This window comes from Castor canadensis, chromosome 11 (genome assembly GCF_047511655.1).
Source record: "Castor canadensis chromosome 11, mCasCan1.hap1v2, whole genome shotgun sequence".
Classification (NCBI taxonomy): Eukaryota; Metazoa; Chordata; class Mammalia; order Rodentia; family Castoridae; genus Castor; species Castor canadensis.
Window position 1 is genome coordinate 30,768,758 of NC_133396.1, and position 20,980 is coordinate 30,789,737.

At 39.9% G+C, this 20,980-nt stretch overlaps 1 protein-coding gene across 3 annotated transcripts in view; it reads left to right on the forward strand.

The window, feature by feature from the left end:
- Positions 1-14,003: 14,003 nt before the first annotated feature.
- Tom1l1 (target of myb1 like 1 membrane trafficking protein) overlaps positions 14,004-20,980 on the forward strand; it is a 54,390-nt gene continuing 47,413 nt past the window's right edge. Inside the window, exons 1-3 of one of the 3 annotated variants that reach the window (XM_020166790.2) lie at positions 14,004-14,178; positions 16,897-16,981; positions 18,592-18,670. In XM_020166790.2, coding sequence (XP_020022379.1) covers positions 14,121-14,178; positions 16,897-16,981; positions 18,592-18,670 — 222 coding nt within the window. In that variant the 5' untranslated portion in view covers positions 14,004-14,120. The remainder of the gene's footprint in view (positions 14,179-16,896; positions 16,982-18,591; positions 18,671-20,980) is intronic. The other 2 variants (XM_074046095.1, XM_020166795.2) reach the window with 2 other exon arrangements.

The following is a 20,980-nucleotide window of genomic DNA, read 5'->3' on the forward strand; positions in this document are numbered from 1 at the left end:
CCTTGACTGTCTGACTTGTTACTTAATCCTCAGGGGAACTTATTTTTCCTGCTAACAGAAAAAAAAGAAAACTAAGGAAATTGAGAGGGATCTAATATCTCATTGCTTGCACATGGATTTTCCTCTTCAGATCTCCTGTTCTGTGCATGGAGAGTACCTTTAGTCTTCTAGAGCCTGATCTTGTGGAAATAAAACCACAGAACCACGATAGTACAGTGATTCCCAACACTGGAACTGAATTAGAACCAAATATATGTGTGATTATTGTGAGATTCTGGGCAAATTAACAATACTCTGTGCTTCAATGACTAGTATAAGTGTGCAAATGCTAAGTATATTATTGATACAGTTTAGTCCATAACAAAATGATTATAATAGTCATGTCTATTTAGCCTGCTTTCCAGAGAGAATACTTAAGGGATTCATGTTAATAATTTCAATCTACTCCTAGGTCTATAAGAGTTTCCAAAAGCATGGCCCCATGTTTTCTGCAATGTTTGGCAGTTGGCTAAAAGTTATTTATTTTTAATAGTATAAGAATGACAGAAATAAAATATCATTCAGCATAGCTGCAAAAGGAGATATGTTAACAAATCCAAGAATTCCCTCCTTCAATGATAAAATGTGCTTCTACCCTGAATAGCTACAAAATTGCATCTTCATTCTCATACTGTGGAAGAAAAGGACAAAAATTTCTTCCAAAATCTAAGTTATTTTAAGATTGGCAGCAAGAAAAGGGGACCATAAAACACTGTCAGAGATGACAAGGGTTGAATTAAGTTCCAGGGACTGCTAAGAGCAATGTAAAAGACTTGTCTCTTGCCAGGGATAACTGGACATAAAAGCATATTGATTAATAATGTAACCTTTTTTAAGCCTGTTCCCAGGCAGCCTAAAATCCTTCACAGCACTCAGGTGAGAAATATGAAAAGGTTTTCACCAAGATCTTCAATAGAAGCAACAACAGGAATAAACTAGACTTGTCATGGAACAATTTTCACCATATGAAGCCCTAATGCCTCACCAAGCAGCACTGAAGGGCCTGGAAAAGACACATCCATGCTTATTCCTCATCAGAAGTCCTCAGAGAAAATATCTGTGTTTTTCAAGGGAAAACTACTTAGACTTACTCTATCCATTCAAAGACTAGACAAAATGTACAAAATGAATAATAGGGAAATTTCCTAGCATAGCTAATGCTGGGTGATGAATATTATATAACCAACTCTGGTTCCTAACCTACAGGTAGGGTAGTATGTTTGTTACCTAGGTTTTCAGAGACAGATACTCAGTGAATTTACCTTGAACAATAGGAAATCATCTAAGAACAATAGAAATCCTAGGAAAACCCAGGAATGGCTAGACTGGAGCTGGAATGTAGTTTTAAAATGCAAGATTCTTTTTTGGGGGGCACACAATTTCCAAGATGTTAAGACTCCAGCATCATAAATTTAACTATGTTAATCCTTGCAGATTCCCTGGTCTTGATATTACTCACTAACAATTCCACCCTATATTTGGATATCACTTTTCTGACAATTGGGTTTGCTCTACTAATATCTTCTGATTGCTCCTGGATCCCCCCGCAGCCAGTCCTACTGCTGCTGGTCTGTCTGTCTATCAAGAGATACAAAATGGGGAGCTGGGCATGGTGGCATACAACTGTAATTTCAGCTACTCAAGAGGAGAGACAAGAGGGTCATGAGTCTGAAGCCAGCGTGGACAGAGTAATACCCTACCTCAAAAACAAAATCCAAAATAAAAGGGCTGGGACATTGGATAAAAGATAGTCTCTTTAACAAATAGTGCTGGGAAAACTGGATTTCCACCTGCAGAAGACTGAAACTAGATCCCAGTCTCTCACCTTGTACTAGCATCAATTCAAAACAGATTAACATTCTTAATGTAAGATCTGAAATAGTGAAATATTGAAAACACTGGCCCACACAGGCATAGGTAATAAAACTTCAATAGCTCAGCAATTAAGAGAAAGGATTGACAAATGGGACTGCATGAAACTAAAAAGCTTCTACATAGCAAAGGGAACAGTCACTAAGTTAAAGACAGAGCATACAGAATGGTAGAAAATCTTTGCCAGTTATACATTTGACAAGGGGTTAATAACCAGAATATACAGAGAGCTCAGAAATCTAACCTCTCAAAGAATCAACAACCCACTGAATAAATGGACAAATGAACTGAACAATTTTCAAAAGAAGCACAAATGGCCGATAAACATATGAAGAAACGTTCGACATCCTTGGCCGTAAATGAAATGCAAATCAAAATTACATTAAGAGTCTACATCACCCCAGTAAGAATGGCAATCATCAATAACACACACAGCAACAAATGCTGGCAAATATATGGGAGAAAAGGAACAGTTCTACACTGTCAGTGGGAATTTAATTAGTGCAACCACTATGGAAAGCAATATGGAGGTTCCTCAAAAAACTAAAAATAGAATGATTTAGCCATACCACTCCTAGGCATATATCCAAAGGAATGTGCAGCACTATTTACAAGAGCCACGTTTCATAAACAGCCCAGATGCCCACAACTGGTGAACAGATTAAGAAAATGTAGTATATACACAATGCATATTATTCAACCATAAAGAAGAATGAAATTATATTGTTTTCAGGTAAATGAATGGGACTGCAGAACTTCATGTTAAGTGAAATAAGCCAGGCTCCAAAAGTCAAACGTCACATGTTTTCCCTCATATGTGGAAGCTAGACCTATAAGTTAAATGTTTATACAGATACAAATATGATCATACATATACATATATATATAAACATATGTATAGTGAGAAAACAAAATTGTATTAGTGAGTCTATCTGACTTGGCTTCAGGAGACAGAAGGCAGGAGAGGTAAAGAAAATGTTAGAGAGTGAAAAATAGTGAAACATCCCATCTATCTGTGAATATAATAAAATGTACTGTAGAATAAGTTGTTGAATATTAGGGGAGCATGGTGATAGAGAGTGAGTAAGTACTGGGGAGAGGGAGTTGATTAAAGTGTGATATAAATAGCTCTGAAGTACCAAGGCAAAATGCCCTTGGACTATCAATATACACTAACAAAAAATGAAGGGGAGGGAAAAATAGGTCTTTTCTGGGGGTGGGCACCAGTGGGTGGGGATGGGCACAAAGGAAGTGGGAATAAGGTTGAATATGGTGAATGTATTTTGTATCCATATATGGAAATAGAAGAATAAAACTTGTTGAGCTTGTAGAGTGGCTCAAGTGGTAGAGTGCCTGCCTAGCAAGTATGAGGCCCAAGTTCAAATCCCCAGTACAATCAAAAAAAAAAAAAAAAACTTGTTGAAATTGTTCTAAGAACAAGGGGAAGGTTGAAGAGGGAGAATGATGGAGGGAGTAAATCTAATTAAGATATGTTGTAAGCACACATGTAAATATCACAGTGTGTCCCCCTATACAACTATTATATGCTAATAAAATTTTTAAAATATGCTCAACACATACAAAGGGCTGGGGGGCATGGCTCAAGTGGTAGTGCTTGCCTAGCATATGTGAGGAATTTAATCCCCAGAAATTGAAAAAAACAAAAACAAAACAAGTAGCACCGATTACTATAAAGATCTCATGTAGATTCCTTCCAAGGCTTGTAGATCACCTTGAGACTGGCTAATAAATTTGTTACCCTTACTTTGGGTGCCTTCCCACTAGCTTACATGGTGGGGTTACATGACTAAGAACAGGTATTTGCAAAGTCAGCCTACCACCTGAATCTGGCCTGCCACCTATTTTGGTACATTCATTCATTTGTGCATTGTCTATAGCTGCTTTCCTGTCTATGACTGCCTTCCTGCTGAAATGGCAAGCAGAGTTGAGTAGTTGCCAGCAAAGCTTAAAACACTTACTATCTGGCCTTTTACAGAATGTTTGTTGATCTCTGACTGAGAACACGGCTGAGTGCTCAGAGCAAAGACCTACACTGTTAATGGGTCATGAGTGGATTTTTTTAGGTGGGATTCAGGAGTATGGCAGGTATTCAGAAGCTAAAGGCCTCAAGAAAGCTGCAGAGTTGTTGAAAAAAGTCCTTGGATCCATATGCACACAAGAATGAATAAGCACACACACATTCAAGTGTAGGTAGATGATTTGTTGTGCATAAAACAACACATTTAAAACTGTTATCTATCCCATATTATCTCTTTAATAATTTTTTTTGCCAATGAATGAATGTATCTCTAATCATTTAGGGGACCCTGATATAGTAATATCAAAGCAGTACATGATTTAAGTTTAGCTCTGGAATGTATTTGATGTTATGTTTTTGTAAAAAACGTGGTAGGAAATTTACCTTATAAATTCAGAGTAAGACCAACATGAATTATTTTGATTTCCACCACTTTCATACTGGCTGTTTTGAAGCCTATTCTGATCTTTTATGACTAAAAAGCCAATGAAGAAACACTCAGTGATCCATAGAGTAAAGGACTAGATAGAAAGTGCACAAGAAACTAACATTTCCCACTAAGTTATGAGTTGCTCCCTACTTGATGTGAACACTTGGAATGCAAAGATTAGATTTTATCTTGTTCATGAAGATCACTAATTCCCAACATAGTGGCACATCTGGTGGCCTCAGTATATGTTTGTAAAATGAATGAGTGAATGTCGCATATGTTTTCATACCTCAGTTTGCAAAAATGACATGAAGGACCATTAACTACGAAGCAAATTAGGCACACCTTAGTAATGGCAATCACCCCCCAAGAGATAGCCATGTGAAGACATTTAAAAGACTGAGGTGCACAGTTTGTGGGATTCAGAGGGAGAGCTCTCTCTCCCTCTTGGTCATTGCATTGTTTGTGCTCAGACTTATCCTATGCCGCCCAGACCAAATCCCAGGAATCAATCCTCCTTGCAAAGGCAGTTCCCACCCTGGCTCCCATAATACTAAACAGATAGATTCTCTGCTTACTGCACAGTTTTCCTTGCTAGAATAGGAGTTCATATTGTGCTTCTATGTCATAAAATTCACTGAAGTGGGATAAATGAAGAAAGGAGGTAGAAATGGCCTAATGAGGATATAAAAATATAAGGATTTATTTCTGATCATCTCCCTGTCATTTATGCTAATTGATCATAACACCCTTCCTTGATATACCGACCTTCAACTTCACACCTTTCTTAATGGTTTCACTTCTCTAGGTAGTCTATATGTCAAAGTTTGCCCAACTGAAGGTATGTATTTGTCATCCAGAGATTCAAATCTCAGATATGACCTTTAAACTATCTCCCTCTGTATCCACCCAATTCTTGATACATGTCACCCTCTCAAACAACAAACTCCCCTTAAGCCCCCTTTGCCTGCTAAATAAGAAATACTAGTTTTCATGCCAATATGAAAACCTCAGGAAGGGAAAACAGGGAGCAGCTATCCTTTAGCAGTAAAACATCCTGGAAAATATAGCTGGCAGGATTCCTGCAGCCCTCCTCCCTCTCCAGTGAATCATTCTGCAGAGTGTGGCTGCTCAGCTAGGCTTTTTGGGAAAATTTGAAAAGTTAAACAAGGCTGCCCTCTCATGGTTAAAAAAAATTACCTGCAGAAAATAAAATACTTTGTATTCCCCATGCAAGAGAAACACAAAACATCTTAGTGAAATTTTGAGTAATACCTTTTTAAAGGCAGATGAGACTGCAGTTGACTTTTAAAATATAATGGTGAAGATCAGAGTCTGGGGGAGAGGTGGCAGGTATCATGTCCAGCCACCAAGGTAGCAGAAACAAGCCTAGGAAACAAACTAAGAAGCAAGCCAAGGAATGGATATGGGAGATGAGGCTTAACCAGAAACCATATGAGGAGCAGAAGAAACCTGAAGAATTAAAAGCAAAGGCCTTGGGGAAGGATCCCCATAGTCACAGGGGAAATTAAAAGTAAGTTGTTTCTTGTGCCTCAGATGACGGTAACTCTTGATCCCATTCCTCATTAAACATCTGGCCACAGTATCTTTTGTCACCTATAGAATGAAGTGTGATCTTGGAGTCTGTGGTACACATAAGAATAAACTTTTGTTTAAAAAATAACAAGTAAAATTGTAAGTGAAGAAGTATATTCACAATTTACTATAATTATCAATAATTACTGGTTCCAGAATTTAAAGGCAGAGGAATACTTTCTTCATACATGGGGTTTCTTTGATAAGTGATTTATTTTAGACTTTACTTGGCTTACTCATTAGTAATATTGTTTCCATTGGTAACCTCATTACACAATATCTCTAGAGTACCTACTAGAGAATCTAAAAATTCTCTGAGATACTTCCCTTCCCGACCCTGTTTTTCTAATACTCTGTTGCACTCTGCAGCATGCTATAGTCTCTGTCAGCAGCAGAGATGTGCATTTAGCTGTCACTGCAATCTGCTTGTCATTCTTGATGGCTCACAGTATAACTGTTACCTTTTTGTGTTTCAGTCAGCAATCTAATGAAAGACCATTTGGGGAAGAAAAATGAGTCCAGTCTGTGGTCTGAAAAACTTTTCATGGACACTTTCTGGCAAGATCAAGAAAACTCCAACATCAAAACTTGCAATGAGTGTCAATATCTTCAAATAAAGAATAGTGTCAGGGAGTGGTAGTAGAGAGTGTCAAAGAAATACTATACCATCAGTGTTTGTGGTGGCTCAACAGGTATCATTGTTTGGAAAAAGGACTTGCTACATTGATGACTCTGAGTCAGGAGTGAGTCCAAAGAGTTCGATTTTGTATTGGAAGAAGAAATATCTTTGTTAAGTAATTATACTTACATTTTCCTCCTAACAGAGAAGTCATACATGCCAAAAAAAAATCCAGGTCATATAAATCTCAAAGTGTTATTTAAATAAATATAAATAAAACCCCTAAGTGACAAGAAAGCAGTAACTCATAGTTTTACTGGAAGCTTTTTGTTTGTCTTAATAGCCCCTAAAATAATAGTGCTGCTTGTGACAGGAGTTTTAGACTCAGTGAACCACAGAATGTACCAGGCAGTGTGGTAGTCACTGGAAAAATGTAATGAGGAACAAAACAGACCTTTCTTTGCCCACACAGAGCCAGAGGAAGAGAAAACTAAAACATCCCAGACAAATAAAGATCTGAGGCCATTTCCAAGAGTAGTAAATACTATGAAGGCAATCAAACAGTAAGAGGAAAAGAGAAGAGAGGACAGGGAGACTTTAAATCAGCACTGTGGGGAGAATCAAAAGTCTGGAGAGTGAATATCATATCCAAGGGAAGAAGACAGATGCATTCAAGGAGCCAGCAGAGATCAATCATGACAAATGGTAATAGAAGGGACAAAAAGAAAAGGCAAGAGGACTGTCCTCATTATTGAGTAAATAGTGTCTTTAAAAAAGGATTTTATATAGCTGGTATGGTACCAGCTATACCAGCACATACCCACAATCCCAGCTCTCAGGAGGCTGAGGTTGGAGGATTGCTCAAGGCCAGACTGGGCTTCATACTGAGTTCAAAGATAGTTTGGGCACACAGTGAGACCCAGCCTCAAAATGGGGTCTGGGTACTATAACTAAAGTGGTTGAGTAGGATGCACCTATCTGGGTAGCTCTGCTTTCAAGAACTGAAACAAAATAGCCCAAGCATAAAATGGTGTATGTGTCAACAGGGGATTGGACTTTGATCACATGATAAAGCGAGAGCACACAAGGGAGGTATGAGGATAAGTAAGACACCTAAAAAATCTAGATAGCATTTGTTGCCCTCAATGCAGAGAAACTAAAGCAGATACCTTAAAAGCAACTGAGGCCAATAGGAGAAGGGGACCAGGAACTAGAGAAAAGGTTAGATCAAAAAGAATTAACCGAGAAGGTAACACACACGCAGAGGAAATTAATGTGAGTCAACTCCCTGTATAGCTATCCTTATCTCAACCAGCAAAAACCCTTGTTCCTTCCTATTATTGCTTATACTGTCTCTTCAACAAAATTAGAGATAAGGGCAAAATAGTTTCTGCCGGGTAGCAAGGGGTATGGGGGGGTAAGGGGGGGTAAGGGAGAGCACTGTGGGGGGGGAAGGGAAGGGGCAGGAGGAAGGGAGGGAAGGGAAGGGGCAGGAGGAAGGGGGGGAAGGGAAGGGGCAGGAGGAAGGGGGGGAGAAATGACCCAAACATTGTATGCACATATGAATAAAATAAAAATTAAAAGAAAGAAAGAAAGAAAGGTCACCAAAAAAATGGGCAAAAGGAGAGAGTGAAGGAGTGAATATGATCAAAGACTTTCATACACATGCATGAAAATAAAATAATGAAACCGTTTAACATTGTTTAAAAGGGGGAGGCATAAGAAAGAGTAATAGAGGGGCAAATTTGACAAAAGTACATGCATGTATAGAAATATCATAATGAAACTCCTTTGTACAATTAAGATATGCTTAAAAAAGAAGAAACATCCAGGAGGACTGTACCTGCAGGACAGTGTATGTTTTACCATTGTGAGGGGGCAATATTAAGTCTTGCCAACAGATAACAAGAAAACAAATAATGATACAAGACCACTTCAGATTACAGCCAGTATTATAAAGGGCATAACCAAAGGTAGGAAGCAGGGAGTAGGAATCTAGTTTAGGGTTTTGGATTTAATAATTATTGAGCGCCAAGTATATGTCAGATATTTATTTAAAACATTCAATTGTTATCTCATTTATTCTTGAGACCTACTTTTTTGAGATGTATGAAATGGAGCTCCACTGTTACAAGGACCTAGGGTTCTGACAGATGGCATACCTATCAAAGATCAATCAGTAAGTGGGAGTGCTGGGATTTGAACCAAGTTTGACTTCTAAATTAAATGTCTGTTGCCCTCATTGTCCACCACATTTTTCAAGACTTTCCTGCAGAACAAACTTCCAAGCAGCACCCCACTGGTACTGCCCTTTACCCCCTCTAAAAAATCCCAGCTCAGAGACACTCAGGAATTTTTTTTTTTTTTAGACATTCACCAAGACCTATTTCAGGCCACCTGGTGGTCTAGAAGGAGAAAATGATAATGACGAAGAGTTAATATTTTTTGAGCTTTAATTAGAACCATTCTAAGTGCTATACAAACATCTCATATTTTTCAAAATAACTCTATGAAGTTGGAATTTTTTTTATCACCCAAGAGCTACATTTCCAATCCAATTAATCTGACTCACAACCCAAGCTAGAATTCCAAAAGAATACACACAAATTAAATGACAAACCCCAAATGAGTTAAGTATGAACTGGTGGTATTGTAAAATCCAGAGAAATCTTGTTGGCTTAGGTTATGAAAATATTGATTCCTTTATTTTGCAGATAAAACTTTGATTTTAAGCTTATTAGGAATCCACTGAAGTGACAAATTTAACCAGTTTAACCATTTAGCCAAGATCATCATGGAGCTTCTTAATTATAAGGAGGATGAACCACTTGTGTGGTTTAAAGTTTAATGATTGGGGTGGCATAAAGGTTTAAAATCAACCAACAAAGTTCTACTAGGTATTGCTGCTGTAGGTATTTCCCAAGTTCTGCTCTGCAGGGATGTTGTGATACAATGGAAAACACAAGATTTGGAATGAGAAAAACCTCTATCTACCTCCCAATTCTGAGTGACTGTAGGCAAGTGAGTGAAATGGGAATAATAAGCCTTCATAAGATTATTATGTGGTCTATTTGAGACATCAAAGCATTTTGAGCAGACTTTGAAGAAGTCAACAAGTGTTAGCTATTTTCACTCTTCCCATGCCTATTTTCCCTCATCTTGTATCTATGAGTTCAGCATAAGTCCTGAAGAAATGGAGTAAAACAGGCCTGGAGGTGGAGGTGTAGAGAAACAGGAACCCTCTCATGTAAAGCTGATAGAAGGTTATCCCAAGAACAGAAAAAGGGAAAAGGACGTCCATTGAACTTAATTTTCATAATCAGGAGTTGCAAAATTTTACTACATTAAAAATAACTGGAAACTATGTTTTTTTAAAAATAGTGGGCAAGTTTTATTATGCAATAAATTATCAATTTTAAGGACAAATCATGGGTCTTTAGATTCATTAGGACTTGGTTGTATTCAGGAAAACCCAAACTGTAATCCAATTTCATCCTAAACAGTATTAAGACACATGACATTTAAAAACATGAGTGGTATCCACAAGGGGACAAAAATCAAAATAGGGAAAAAGAGAGGCAAAGTAGAACACAGAGAAATCTAGAACTGACTGAAGTGAAAATTGGGGATAATCCAAGAGTTTCTATTTGGAAAATTATGAAACCCTTAACTCATTTGGGGACCTTTAAAAAATCCTGATGTCCCTGAAATATCCAAGAATAGATAGATCAGAATTTCTGAAGAGGCATCCAGGGATCATTACTTTTTACAGCCACCCAGATGATTTCAATACATTGAGATTAAGAATAACAGGTATAGTGAAAACAAGGAAGTCTGTAGGATATTGAGATAATGGACAAAGGGGATGAGTATAATTCTAGTCATATTGAATTCAAATTTCCAACAAGGCATCTCAAAGAGAATTAAGGACTATGTAGATCTCAGGATGGACAGAGCAGCTAAAGATTTTGGAGAGTCATTCGTATATTCAATAAACATCATGAACCAGATACATGGTCCAATAAACAGGGTCCTATTCCCTCTAGGGATTAATTTCCAGGAAGCAGGGAACATATTTCCAAATAATTAAGTAGTATAAAGTGTCAAGGGCTCTAAGACAGAACTATGTACCTGAGACAGGAAAGAAGGGCTCAATTCTCTTGGGAGTAACCAGAAAAGTTTTCATAAAGAAGGAATAAGGAGAAGGTAGGTGAAAGGAAATAGAAAAAGAGGAAAAGAAGGCTTTGGAAGTATACAGAAGCATCTGCAGAGCAGAGAGGAGAATGGAAGCAGGTGATCACTGGGAAGTAGCAGAGAAAAAGGAACGTAGGATAGAAAAGGGAAAGCTCAGAGAGCTCAACCAAAGAGGTTGAGCTTGGCTATCAAACTTGCTGATCACATAGCTACAGAAATTAGTTTCCATAGTGGGATATTTAGGGAAGAGACAGTAGATAGTATTTGGAAGTTCTAAACATATTCAAAAAGTGAAGGGTAAAAGAAGTCTGAAGAAAATACTATGGAAGGGATTGGGTGAGCCCACCTAAATACTAAAACAAACAAACAAACAACAACAAAAAAAACAGAAAAGGAGGGTCCCTGTACAAGGAAGAGTTTTGGCCTCATGCTGTGCTGTATTCTATTAGTCTGGAACTGGATGACCTTGGGTCAGTTATTTACCTTCTCTGAGTGTTACTTTTTCCTCTATAAAATGGTGGGAATAGACTATGTGACTTTTAAAGTCATGTCCAAATTGGACAATCTAAAAATTTTAGTGGTTCAAAACAGAATGAAATGAGAAGACAAAAATTATTCTTGGCTATATAAATTGTGGTGGCAGATCACCATCTTACACATATGTGCACTTGCCATGTTTGGTTTCCTCATTCTATAGACACCTCCTCCTAGAACCAACTTTTTTCAAGATGCAAGCTAATTAAAAGTACTACCTACTATCTAGAGCTGTACCCATTAGAGGTAGCATAGCACAGGGGTTCAAGTCATAGGTTTTAGAATCAGACAGTCCTTCACTAGTAATGTGATTGTAAAATAATAATGGTTTTGGTCTCATAAAATTATGGGATCAAATGCATGTAAGTATATGGAATATGTCTAGTTTACAGTCCTACTACAGAAAACATTAACATTCTTGAACAAATACAGAAAAAAAAAAAGCAGGACTCTGTGCTAGGCTAACAAAATTTATAACTGCCCCATTCCTACGTTCTCCATGGTCTCCCTTTTAATCAAACACATGCTTTGAAAACAGTAAAATATCACAATGAACAAATTCAACTAATGGAACAATTTAGGCTTTAGAGTCAGACAACAACGATTCAAACTCTAGCCAAGCCATTCTTAGCTTTATCTTTCTCAATCTCAGATTATATATTTGTAAAAATGATAATACTGCCTACCTCCCAAGAGTATAAAGACTAACTTAAGATAAATTTCGAGTTCCAGGCACAAAGTACATTTTAAATAAGTGGAATTTTGTTTGTTTCCACATAGCATCATGACTTACACATAAATACTTAGTATTCTTGGAATTGAAATTGTGGTAAGATTTTGCTCTTTGTATCCAGATATTTAATCTTTGTTTTTGTCTAGGATTTTGCTCCTTCTCTGAACTTAACCTGGTCGTGAGTTCTATCCTGCCCTTGGAACACACTAACATTGAATGATTGATTTCCATGTCTGGCAAAGAGGGGAATCATGAAGTGACAAAATATGGACAGGAATGGCTGCAGCCACTGCAAGACAGGGAGAGATGAAAGTGTCTGCCCAGGCATATGTGACATAGAACTCAGACTGTACTCATCCACCTTGATTCTGTTCACCCAGCCATCCTGTCTAGAATATGCTCCTTGCTGCCTTCTCTTGTTCCTGGTGCCTCAGTCCTGCCATGTAAGGGGAATTAGACAAAGGAATATGAAAAAATTAAATATTCTCCCACATAGAAGCAACAGAATTACCTAAAGAATCTACAAGGATGCTTGGTCCCTTCCTAGTTTTCATTCCCTGATGAAAGAGATATTGACACCAATACCAGCCTAAACTAGAATTGACTTTCTCTTGAAAGCAGGATGCAGACAAGACAAAATATTTTGCTAGAGGCTATAACATGAAATACAGATTAGGTTGGTGATGTCACAAAAGAGCTTTTCAACAGTGTCAGCAGAGGCTGTAGTGATGACTAAGGAAGTTGAAAAATGGCACCATCTGAAACAACCAGTCACCCGGGATAAGCAGGTAGAGAACATTAGTTACAACTAGGACTCACCCATTATGAGAAATACCCCCACAACAAGAATGCTTCATTCTAGATTTTAGAATCTCATGTGTTGATTAACTTATGTTAAGAACAAAAATTGAAACCATAGAATTAGAGATCAGAGTGCATTGCAAGTTGGCTTTGACTTCTATACTAAAATATATAAAAGCAAGGACATAAGTCAGATCAGGTCCCCTGGCTGTTGCTAATCACCATTTCCACAGTCAGAAAACAGATTTGTGGAACCGAGTCAGAGTTGACCCACAAGAAGAAAGATGTGCAGGCAGAGGAGCCCATTTATGGCTAATTGGCATCACTAGAGACACCCCATTCTCTAGCAGGCTTCCATGTTGCCTGGAGATTGTAAACATTTCTAAACCGATGCTAACTGAATGTAAAGGAAAAGGAGATAAATTCTGGTTCTAAGAGGGCACGCTAGAAAGGGGCTGGGCTTCTCAAATTCGGATTTACATTCCACAGCACTAGGAAAGCCCCTTTTTCCTTTCAAGAGTCTGGAAAACCCGGCTCCTAGGAGATGTGCTTAGAAACCAAGAGTTTGTGTGGCGGCGCCCTGGCCCTGTGGTCCCTCGAGGAAATGGGAGACAAGGGCTCCGGCTCCTGGGAGGCCCCTTCTCACCAAGCCCACCGGTCCTCCTCCTATCACTGGCATCTTTAAAGGACAGGGCACACGCCTGTGCCTCCGCTGGGGGATCTCTGGGGTGAGGGTGGGAGTAGGGTAAATATTTCTAGCTATTCAATTTACTCAACAGGTCAGACACTGATGTCTTTCCCTTAATTCTGACAATTTTGTGATTTGTGTACATAACCCCATCCTGCCCATCTACAAAGGGCAGCAAAGGGGCGTAGGAAGGGGCGGCAATCCGTCTAGGAGTAGAGGTGGGGTCTTCCAATTCCCAGGCTGGCACACATCTCACTCCTACGGGTAGCACTTGGAGCGGGAAGCAGCGGCCCTGGCCCGATCCCCGGGTGCACGCGGCAGGTGTGTGGGACGCCGGGCCCGCTCCGATCCCCGCCCCGCCCCGCCCCCGATCCCCGCCCCCGGGTGCCCGCCCTGCGCCGGGTGCCGGGCGCCCCGCAGCGGCCGGGCAGGACGTGCCTCCTCCAACCGCGCCCGCGCCCGCGCCCGCCGAGCGCTCGGTGAAAAGGAAGGAGGAGCCAGGGGCACCGAGCGGGTGGAGTCGGGAGTCGGAGGGCGGTGGAAGCGGATTTCCTGGGCCGGCTCTCTGGAGCTGCCATGGCGTTTGGGAAGAGTCACCGGGATCCCTATTCGACCTCCGTGGGCCACCTCGTAGGTAAGGAGGCGCGGGGAGAGACACCCGGGAAGGCCTTGGCAACCGCGGGATCCTTTCCCACTGGACTCCATTCTTGGCCTGCGGAGGACGGAGTTGGACCAAGTTGGAGGAAATCCTTCCCCTCCCCCGCAACTTTCCCAAGGCACCTGCGTCCCTTTGGGGGCCCCGTCTCCGCAATTCTTTCTGAGCCATCTCGCCCTAGACCCCACTTTCAAAAACGCCTCTCCCCTTTGATGCCACCTGGGGAGCGGAACGAAACAGGTGACCCACCGCGCACAGGCATGGAGTATCTGGACTTTTACCTGAAGAGACCGGAAACTTCGTGGCCAAGGAAAGGTTCTCCCTAAAGTGCGTTCACTCGCGGGCACGGTGTTGTGGTGCCCATTTTACAGACCGGGAAGAGAAGGCTGAGAGAGGTTAATTGATGTGATCTCATCTGAGAGACAGGTTTCTCCAGAACAGTTTCCTCAAGTGTCCAGCTCATGCAACCTGAGTTGCCTTTCTGGGTAAACAAAGAATGAAAATGCCCAGCGTTGGAGTGCAGGAAAGGGGGGAATTAGGTGGAGCTTTGTGGAGTCACAGAAGCCTTTACAAGACCATGAGAGACAATTCAAGCATCGCCCTCGCTCGTTTCTCTCTCCTGTGGCTGTGCACCGAGTTATGTTGGTGGTATCAGAAGCTGATGATTGCGCTCTGAACCAGCGGGGAGCCAGCTCCCCTCTCCCTCTTTTCCCTGATTCCTCCCTTGGGGATGGGGTGTGGCACCATACAAGTTATCTGTCTGTGGGGTGATGAAATCCCGAGATCCTGGTAGTTGTAGTAAGAATCACAGCTCAGTTAACTGCTGTGTGACACAGAGCACACCACTGAACCCATGTCCACATCTTTATAAGATAGGAGTGTGGCCACCACCGAGGGGAATTGTTTTCTTAACTGTCCATACCATTGTTGGATAGCATGACCCCTGAGAAGATATGGGCTCAGGATGAATCTTCATAGGCAACAGAAACTTAAGCGGTACATCTGATTAATTCCTTGGTTCTATGAACATTTCCTGAACTAGGCATAGGTGGTCTCACACCTCAGGGCACTCGCTATGTTCCTGGGAGGATGGGCACATTTTGTAGTAACAACTATAGACCTTTTTGATACAAGAAAAATGTATAGTGTACAGAACTTATGAAAATGAAGAGAAGAACTCCTCCTTAGCTTTTGAAGGGTGAATAGGAGTTTTCCGAGAAGATGAGAAGGTTGGGAAGAAGAGCAGGGAATGGGGAAGAAACACCTGGCAGATGGAACAGCAGTCTAGGCCTAACTGCACAGTGTTGGCCAGCTGTGTCCATTCAGTGCCAGATTCAAAGAGCTCTTTTCCTAGACCAGAAGCAAGTTAAACTTTGGGGTTCTGCTACCAAATCATTATTCCTTCTTATTCTTCTCTAGTCTTTTTCGTTGTTTTGCGTCCATTTTTCTCAGCATCTCTTGTGTGTTTGTGCTTAGCAGTCTTCTCCTTTGTCACAGGAAGATATTAAACTCAGTTACATTGGGTGTGCTATTATCCTTCCCAGATAACATTTTGTGTTCTTTTCCTTTTTCCTTTTTTTGTTGGCAGTATTGGAGTTTGAACTTGAACTCAGGGCCTCCTGCTTGGTAGCCTGTCCTCTACCACTTGAGCCACATCCCCAACCCTTTTTACATTAGTTATTTTTCAGATAGGACCTCACACTTTTTGAGTACTGGCACTGACATCTATGCCTCTGGCATAGCCAGGAATACAGGCATTTACCACACCAACTTTTTTCATGGGCTGGCCTTGAACTGTGATCTTTCAGATCTTTGCCTCCCAAGTAGCTTGGATGACAGCCATATAACACCATGTCTTGCCCAACATTTTGTGCTCTTAAAGAGGAACCCTGGAGAGGGGAACATATCTTATTATTTAATAATAAGATCCCAGGTACAGAGGCATGCAAGACTGCCAGGTGTCGAATGGTTAGGTATAGATGCCAGAAATGATCTTGCTCAGTAATTCTGATCTCTCGCCCTTTTTCTCACTTCTCCCTCTAAATGGTTTTGTTTTTTAAATAAAAGACTAACACTGGGATCAACCTCAGTTTGAATGCAAGATCTACCTCCTACTTGCTGTGTAAACTTGGTGGGGTGATAAAATCCTGAGATTCTGGTAGTTGTAGTAAGGAAGGTTAGATTTGGAGACTTTAGTTCACAGCTCAATTAACTGCTGTGTGACAGGTAGCACACAACTGAATCTGTTTCTGCATCTTTATAAGATCTCCTTAACCTGTCTCAATTTGTTTCATCATCTCTACAGTGGTTTAAATGAGATTGTGTAAGAGTAAGATACTAGTAATGGGCAATTCACTTTGTAGGTGGCACAGTAAGCTGCAGTTCTGTAGTTCCATTCTTTGAAAGTCAGGCAGGTGGAGATTTAGTCAGTCTGTTTTGGCCCTGTGGCCAGGTGTTGGGCTTATAATCTTTATTAATAGGTCAGTCATTACTGTAGCCACAGCAACACTCTGAACTTGAATTCTGATTGATTCCTGAATTACTGAAAATTGTTCAGGAAAAAAAAAAATCACTTGCCTTTTGGTAACACGAACATAATGGTACTTGCTAGTGCACCAGGCAGATTATTTCAGGGAGACCAGACATTTTTTATTCTGTTGTAGCTCAGACTCAACACAAGTGGCTTTCTCTTTGTAGAAAAGGCCACATTTGCTGGAGTTCAGACTGAAGACTGGGGCCAGTTCCTGCATATCTGTGATATAATTAACACTACCCAGGATGGGTAAGTTCTCTGTTAGACCTATGTGTTTGTCCTTGGTAAGACATTTCAGAACTGGAGAATGTTTTCTCTTGCCAGCTCTTTGTCTTTCTTGTAGAAAGAGTGTTTTCATCAGCCATTAGGTATCTGCTACCTTGCAAAGAAGTCAGGTTGACATATCATGGCAGCTTCTTGCTCCAGCATGTGGGAATGTCTGAGAATCCATTATCATTTGTTCCCTCTCCTCTTTGCTTTTCCTTAATAGGTTCCAATTTTGTTTTTGTAAACCTAAAATTCCTTGTGTCTGAAAGATTAAATAAGAGAGATAGATTGTTTCCTTTTAAGGAATTTTTCCTTCTCTGATTGCCAGTGTTTTACATAACTGAAAAACATTACCCAGAAGCTAGTTGACTTCTAGTGGTGACCAGTCTTTGAGCAAATGTCTTTATTATCAGGAAACAATCTAGCAGTTTTTTTTTCCTCTTGTCATGGGACAGTGGGTTTTTTTTTTTCCTTTTTAATGCTAACTCACCCTTTTTCATGCTGTACTCATAAATTATGTACTCTCTTTTTTATTTTATTTCTTTCTTTTTAGTACTGAGGCTTGAACTCAGGGCCTCACGCTTGCTAGGCAAGTGTACTGTGGCTTGAACATATCCACTGTCCTTTCGATTTTAGTGTGTTTTTAAGATAAGGTGTCACACTAACCTTGCTCAGGTGGGCATTAGACTGTGATCCTGCTACCTCCACCTTCTGAGCAGTTGGGATTACAACCCTGTACCATCATGCCCAGCTGATGTGCTGTCTTTTGACAAGCTTTTTAAACTTTAGAGAACTGAAATTATAAAAAAGTCTTTAACAAGGGTCTACTAGGTTGAATTTAGTTAACTATAGGTTATTATAATGGATGTAATTCTCTTAATCTTCCTGTACATCAAGTGCTAACTGACAGTAAAAGAGATTTACTCTAGCTTATGTTGAAGAAGCAAACATGGCCAGTTAATTGTTGGTTATATATCAGTGGAAAGTGCTTATGGTTAACACTTCTAAGTGTTTATTGTATTCTCTCTATAATCTTATTCACTGCATTTAGATTCTGTGCAACTCTTTTCATTTGTAAAACCAGTTTCTTCATTGATAATACAAAAAGAATCTTACAAAGTGAATTTGGCCCTCTACTTGTTCTAACTTTGTTTCACAAAGTTGTAGCCTATCAGAAGCTGACCTAGTTTGTTGTAACTCTTCTTACTCCTTTTGCCTATAGGGTACTCAGGAAATACTGTCTTAGTTAACGTGGTCACCTTCAATGTTTTGGAAGTTCCATTTCCTCTGAACTGGTTCTGTGCATTGATAGAGGAAAATGTGTATGAACACGTCATGGATGAATAGTGTTTTCTAGGTCATACTCTTATGCATGTATTTTATTTGGTTTTCATAGGGGCAGGTGGAATTGTATGCCTATATTCATGTGAAAATTTAGGTGGAGAAGTTAAGTATCTGCCTGAAGTAACACAGCAGAACCAAGGCCTTATTCTTCTGCATATTGTCCATTGCTCTTTCCATAATGTACATTGCTTTTCAGAGAGACTGCTTGCTTTCCACAATGGGTGATTTCAGTGTATTTATTGCCACAGGCCAAAAGATGCAGTAAAAGCTTTGAAGAAAAGGATCTCTAAAAACTACAATCATAAAGAAATCCAACTTACCTTGTCAGTAAGTGCTTTAATGTTATAATTAAGACAATAGATAACATGTCTGAAATACCAAGGTGAAACTCCCTTGAATAATCAATACATACTTAAAAAAATGAAGACTGGAAGGTGTAACAGGGCCTTTCTGAGGTTGGATACCAGTGGGTGGGGGCGGTCAAAAGGAGAGGGTGAAAAAGGTCTAATATGGTGGATCTATTTTTTATTTTTGCATGAAATTATAACAATGAAACCTGTTGAAATTGTTCTAAGTAGGCGGTGAAGGAGGGTAAGGGAGAAAGATGGAGGGCGTGAATCTAAGATACACTGTAAGTGCATCTATAAATGTCACAGTGTATCCCCCTGTACAACTATTATATGCTAATAAAAAATACTCTAGGATTTCCCAAACTGTAGTCACATTTTTTATGTACTGAGTACATATATATATTATTCTGTGATAGCTATTTAGGTTAGCAGAGTTATGTACTGTATGAATTAAGACTTTCATTCATTGGAAGTTACAAAATAAAGTTTAATTGACTGTAATAGCATTTAGTTTTGTAGAAAAACTATCCGTGGAGAATCGGTTTTTTCCTGATCAGTTAAAAACTTGTAGGTGCTAAACTGATCAAGAAGTTTATGTATCAGTTAATTGTAATTGAAGATAAGGGAATTAAAGTCTTGAAAAATATTTCCCTATTAGCTTTCTGCCTCCCTTGAATATTTTTGTAAGGTGCTGGTAGATCATAAAGGTTCAACTATGTTCTGCTTCTTGGAGAATGTTCTTTGTTGATTTAAGTAATTCTTTTGTGTACCATATTGTCTGTGACTTTGTGGACTCTTTAGTTGACATGTTTACATTTCTCCCGTTTTTGGCTCTATGACCTCTTCAGTCATGTTGGTGAGTTTTCACTTTTTTCTTTGGTATGTGTTATAAGCTCTGCCTGCTGCCTGGGAATGAGCTGTGTGGCTTTCTCATTTTTTCTGCATGCCTTTATTTACCTTTACTTGGCCCTGAGCCATGCATGGTTATGGAATTCATTGGCCAGTATCACATTGTTCTTAAGAACCATGGGAATGTGCATCCAGAGGGCTGTGGGACAGAGGTGAGCACAGCTCCCAGTATCTAGAAGACAGAGTATCACATCTTATGTACTTGGAGACTAACCAAATGAGTACTGAATTGAACAATCTTCACGATGCAGTCACTACAGAAATCCTTCAAGTTGGGATTTGAATATAATTTCAGAGACATATTCCTCCTTCCCTGTTTTTTGGACTCTCTCCTGTCTTTAACTCACAGCAGCCACCTCAGGAAAATTACAGAATGATGGAAACTATGGAGTAAGGAACTTCTGCAGAAATACCAGAACAGTGGATCCATGATAGAAATGCCTGACACCTGTACATCAGCAGAGATGGTTGTGTTATTAGTTCCATTTCACAGATGAGACTAAGAGAGCTTCAATGGTTTTTCTAAGATTAAATGATTGTTATGTAGTCTAGGTTGGATTTGAACCCAGTCCTCACATCCTAAATTCCATGCCCTTCCCCTATACTACCACTTTAGTTCTCAGAATGAATCAAGATTCTTAAAATAACTGCCTATTGTGTTTCATTTGTGTCTTCATCTCCTTCCTACATGTGTGGTGCAAGGCCAGGTATATTAGTGTATTAGGTGTTGACTGAATTAATGATTCAGTCATGAACTCAACCCTCCCCCTCCATACATACCTCATCCCATCTGTCCTAGTGTCCAGGAAGACTCAGGGCTAATGAAAGGTACTGTAGAGCTAGAGTAGAAAGAAATATGGATATTCCCTAAAATGAAGTGGATCTAGGGTATCTCAAGGATGTAGCAGATTAGCAGAATTGAGTGAGGAAGATAAGAGAAGGAGATGAGTTTGTTCCACCTTGCCACCTGACAGTTGTTCAACTTTAGAATGGTTTGCCTCTGTGTGTTGTATCCAGCCTACTCAACATTTCAGTGGTTGCCTGTCTCCATGTCCATATGTTCCTCCCTCATGGTTCCTTTCCTCTGAGGCTGGACCTGGGCCTTCTAAGAAGAACTTGGGTTACTCTAGAGTGTTATCTGTCTGATCCTCCATTTCTCTTTGGGCTCCCACTCTTCCTTTCCAGTAGTCACGTTTCAAGTCTTACTACTAGCTTGCTTTTCTCCATTACCTGACCACCTTATAACTGTAGCCCCTCTGCGTCATGATTTCCATACCAGTATGTGAGAACAAGAGAATCTAAAATCAGTGTTTAAATAAGGGTGAGTTGCGTTCTCTGTGTTGTGCTTGTAAGGGCCACGTGCCTAACACAACAAGGG